This window comes from Athene cunicularia (assembly GCF_003259725.1).
Source record: "Athene cunicularia isolate RWA chromosome 8 unlocalized genomic scaffold, athCun1 chr8_part1, whole genome shotgun sequence".
NCBI lineage: Eukaryota > Metazoa > Chordata > Aves > Strigiformes > Strigidae > Athene > Athene cunicularia.
In genome coordinates, this window is record NW_020799109.1 from 21,370,940 (window position 1) to 21,376,355 (window position 5,416).

The following is a 5,416-nucleotide window of genomic DNA, read 5'->3' on the forward strand; positions in this document are numbered from 1 at the left end:
TGGACAGTGAAAGAAGGGGGTTTCTGATTGAGTATATTTGACACTAAATAAAAAAAAATGTCAACAGTTTAATTAGTGATTGCATAAATGTTCTTTTCAAAGTTTTTTACAGTGGGGAAAGTCCTTGTGTGCTCACATGCATGTTCTTTCCGTTGTTCTAAATGTTGTATTGGTCTGTTGCACTAGCAGCTTGAGTATGTGATGGCTTAGTGAATCATTTAGGCATCTGATAAGTGTCCCTTTTAGTACCTGTTTTATAACATTTATTTAAAATTCCAGACTTGATTTTGTTGTTGTTGTTGTTGTTGTTGTTGTTTTTTTATGCATCTTGCATCAGTGTCTGGACTCTCAGAAGAAACACCACTGAAGACAACCCTACAATCTGCTGCCTGAGTGCAAGAATTCTTTTGAACTCCTTAAAGTTTAAGGAATTTTATAGTCAGTAATGGGGAACCCAATAAAAATAAACACATATACTTGTTTTTATATTAGAGACTTAGGGAGGGAGGATTTCTTGTTACAGATATTCTAAAATCAAACTTTATTCATAAAGTTTGGTCCTTTTTGAGATGTTCCATCACATACAGCTCTAGCGATCAGTCTGCATGGCTTATTCTGCAGACTATGTAGTTTTAAACTAAGGGATATTTTTTTTGAGCAACAACTATGCAGAATATTCTATTACATTAAAACCAATTTTACATCTCAAGTGTCTAAAGGATTGCATTTTTCAAGTGAGTTGTTAGATCTTCGGCTATTTTATAGCTGCACCAGGTATCGAGCCAGGTCTAGGGAGGGAAGTTGAGAAAACAAGATCTGTCATTTTTCTTATCTGACCTTTGGTGTAAGTGGAAGAACAGTTGGAGCAAGTAGAGATTTTTCTTCACATTAATATTGGCCCTCATTAATCTTAATAGCTGGTTTTGCCATTCAACTGAACTAGAAGCAAGCTGATGATAGTTGAAGACAAGCTGATTTTTAGCAGTGTTCAGCCTAATGCTTTAAGTTCGTGTTGCATAACCAGTGACCATCACAACATTGTCACTGGCCTACCACTGAGATTAAAATGAATGTTATTTTTTTGTGCTGTTTTATACTGAATGATGATAAAACCAAGCAAGTCCATCTAAGCCTAGTTTAATAGGATTTGAGAAGATAAATGCTTTAGTACAATTCACATATCTTTACCTGAAGCATTGTTTCTTGCTAAAATCTTAGTGTAGAACTGGTTCAAACAATAAATCCCACCTTTTGCTCTTGTGCTTAGCTGCATTTTAAACTGACAGCTCCTCAAGCAACTTGGTTTTTGGGAAGTTAAACGTACAAAAGTAAGAACTGCTTTTGTGAAGCTTCACATGTGAATTATTTAGGATGAATCAGACAAGGTAATGTAGCAAAGCTAATGTTAATAGATAATTACATGTGTGCACTTGACTCTGTGAAGAACTATGTATTCATACAGCGCTCTCGAAGTTTGTAGGTTTCCAAATTGCCAGTATCTCAGTGAATGATGTGCTAGATGTGGAAGATGAGTTACAGAAAAATAAGTTACTGAGGTTTTTTTGCCAGGTAATTTACTGATCTGGACTGCTGTTAAGGGTGGTTAAAATTGCTTTAGCTTTACAGGGTTTTCTTAACTCTCCTTCTCTTTTCCATAGGCAGGAGTAAGACAGCTTTACATACAGATTGATGTCGCAGCCATGTAGTGAATTTCCAGAATTGTGCTGTTGGACCAAAGTTTTCTGTACTGTAATGGTATAACAACATAGTTTTCAAGACAGAGCCTGCCTCCACCACTCTTCTGGAATGGACTAAAGAGATTTCTGCCCTCAGGCTATGGATGGAGTTAATTTCTAAGGAGTAAATATTGAATGAATGTTATGGACTCTGGGTCTTGTCTTTGTGTGGCCCCTAAACTTGTACGTTTTTGAGAGTTTTTTACTAAGATTGTGGTACTGGAAACCCTGTCATGTCTTCAGTAAAGCTGCTGAAACCACTGCTCATTCCCATAAAACCAGTGTTACCAACAATTGGAAACTTGTTTTGTAGATAATGTCACAATGGCTGACATGCTTCAATATAATTGTATGTTTGTACAATTGTTTGTACTTTGCAAACTTAATGAACCAAACCATATTGGGTTTTCAAAGTGCCTTTTATATCAGGAGAGGTATTTGCCAGCATAAATATGGAGCATCAAAAGGTTTTATTACTTTTACAAATATCTTGTATGCAGTCTGATTATTTACTAGTGATATATGGGGGGGTGGGGGTGTGTGTGGTGTACTTGCGTAACTGTAGATGTTAGACTTCCTTTATACTTGCATCTTACCAAACAGACAGAAAAATTCTAAATGTAAAAGGCAAAGCTGTTGTGAAGAGACTTGCTTTCAAAACAACCTGGATATTTTGCTGCATATATATTGTGGAAATTATTTTAGTCAAAATACTAGATTTAATTGCGATTCTTAGTCTCTTCATACTATTGAAAGTAATGAGACATTGCATGATTCTACTCATGTCCATAGTCATGGAAACAACAGGCAGCAGAGGGAAGATGCTGGTGATGGACACAATGCTTGAAGTTTTTTTATCTTCCAAATCATGTGGTGGGAAAAATTAAATCCCTAAATTGTTTGTGCAAGCTTAAATCTCCTTGATTTTAACAGGTTGTAATAATTTTTATTAAAAGTGATTGGTGAATTAACTTCTGCCTTTCCAAATACTGAAAATAGTTGTTCCTGGTGGTTATACCTGAAATGGAAATAAGGACCATGGTTCATGCTGTTTTAAGATTATGCTTTTTCCGAGTTGACAAGTCTGGTATTTTTGACTATCTTACTGTAGCTTTGTGTGTTTTCATGGGGAAGAACTAAAAATCCTCAGTGCAGGAAGTTGTTTTTCCCAGAAACATTAGTGTGTCATATTTTTCTAGCATTTATAATCATTTCACACTTTCAGATGTGAATGTTGTTTTCAAGGACAATCTGATATTAATTTTGGTATACAGTTGATAATTCCACTATGCTGTAGTAGTTAATTTAGTAATAGAAGATTTTCTAAGAGGAGCTTTTACAAACAGAACATTGTGTAGCAAAAAGCAAGACAGGCATTTTTCTGAAAAACTATAGCCGCTACTGACTGGTATGGATTTTAAGTATTCTGGTGCATGATATGTGGTAATACTGAAATCAAGGCCCTCTGAAGCTGACAATGTCTGGGTAGTAACTGCTAGGCTATGAAAGTACTGATGATTCATTTACAGAAATTGTTTGTTTGCCACTGATGTTGCTGAATTCATGATTGAGATTAAGAGTTTATTGCATTCATTCTGTTGTTCCTATATAGCACCTAAATTTTGATCTCTCTTCATCTGAAAACACAATGGTTGACAAATTGATAGGTGGTTTCTGAATTTTCCAGATAAGATAGAAACATGAGTAGGAATCTTGTACAAAGTTTGGGGGTGTACTTTTGTGGCTGGAACTGAAAACTGGGTGTAAAGAAAAACAGCAATAAAAAGCCACATACATGCTGCTTTTAAGCTTTAGAGTCTCTACCAGTCTTCAGATCCTTCACTATTCCCGTTGCTGGCTGCTCCCGTGGATGCAGGTGCAGAGTCCCCTTTCAGCTGACTGCGCTGTTTTGCAGATGCTCTGCCAGGCCTCCTGATGGTAGGATGAGATCTGAAAGTTACTCACTGCAGGGTAGAGTGCAAGAATCTGTTGAGCAGATTTGAGTACTGCAGTTTGAGATACCATTTGCTTATGTTGATAGAAAAGGTAATTAAAATATGGTTGTGATTCTAGGGCAGAGATCTTATATTGTTTTGTAGTATGTTGCATATAGACTGTTTCTTGTTGGTTGACAGCATGGTTTCTTGGGTTTTTTTATAGTTAATACTACTATTTGAGGCTAGAGAAGATCAACTGATACCACTTTAAAGGCAAGCACCAGTCAACGTCATTGCAATTATCTGATCCAAGAGCAGGCTTTGGTTTAAATCATTTTTATACCAGCGTGTTTCAGGACTGAGTATTCCTGGAGTTGCTGAAATACTGTAGTGCTGCTAAAGTTGCTGAGCTTGGCCACTATTTTTAGTTTTCTTAATGAAAAGACAACTGCTACATTTGATTCCAAGTGAGAACCTGCCCAAGTGGCAATTGGGTTTGTTTTGTTGTTTGTTTTTTTTTTACAATGTACCTCTACAAAGTTTTAAATATGGGAAGTTGATTGAAAAAGCCTGTAAGATGGTTATAATTACACAATGTTGCTTTTAATAACTTCTGACATCTTTTTGTTGCTTACTGTGACTTACCTGACTGGAATCGTATGTACAAGTCCGAGTTTTCTAACCAAGACAGCACTTTCTTCATTACTTTTAAGGACAACTTAATGGTTTTATAGTAAGAAATATATAATTTGTTTGTTAAATATAATTGAGGATAGTGTAGGGAAGTTGAATTCAAAGTAGACTTTAAGCCTTTTCAGGCTTTCTGAAAAAGGGTAAGCATCACAAAATTCTACAAAAGGCGATAACATCCCCAGTAAGTAACTACAGTCACATTTAGTATGTCAGCAAACAGCGTGGCATCTGATTTCTTTTTTTCACCGAGGGGATACTTGCTCAGGTTTTAGAAAAGTACAAATCGTTCAATTGAAGTGCAGCTTTTCTTATCCTGAGAGTCAAAGCACCATTATCTTGTGTTTTGCTAATTACCTAACACTTCGCTGCTTATGTAATGCTTTGATTTTAACACTTTATTGGAGATGCATTGCATCATGTAAATGAAGATTTATGTGAATGACATCCAGATATGGGTGACCTATCTGCAGATCATCTAAAACTCCAGCTTCCTGGTATCCAGTACTGAGTTTTGAACCAAGTTTTCCAAGCAAGATTTTCTCATGTTTTCATGTAGCTAAAGCTCACCGTTGGGTTACTGGTCTTTGTGGGGTTTTTTTCTGTGATGGAAAACAGTAACTTTCAACCATTGCAAACTGCATGATTTTTACAGGACATACAGCAAAATAAGAAGATAAATCTGTATTAAAATGTCTCAAATGCTTGTCATGGTAAATAACAGTGGAAGAAAACTCCTCTTAGTCTTAAGAGTATGCACAGTGAAGAGTGGGCCTTCCTAGGCTAATTCTTTAAGTCTCTACACATGGATAGACTTGTTCTTTACATCAGTAGGGCCCCTACAGAGAGCTAAATTGTGCAGTTTGCTAAACTAAGGCCAAAAGTGCTGGTCCAGATAAATGACTCTGCTTTTTATGTAATACTGCTTACTAAAACGAGTTTAATTGCATCATTAGTATGAGCTGCTGACACTATTTTTACATAAAAATTGAAAATGCCGCTACTAATAAAACAGACCTTAGTGATTCTTAACATTCTATTATTTTTTTTTTC

General features: G+C 36.0%; 1 protein-coding gene across 1 annotated transcript in view; it reads left to right on the top strand.

Moving 5' to 3' along the window:
• Nucleotides 1–4,427, top strand: part of SLC30A7 (solute carrier family 30 member 7) — a 31,508-nt gene extending 27,081 nt beyond the window's left edge. Inside the window, 1 exon segment of the mRNA XM_026854185.1 lies at nt 1,659–4,427. Within this exon segment, the coding sequence (XP_026709986.1) occupies nt 1,659–1,706 (48 nt within the window). The 3' untranslated portion in view covers nt 1,707–4,427.
• Nucleotides 4,428–5,416: the final 989 nt, after the last annotated feature.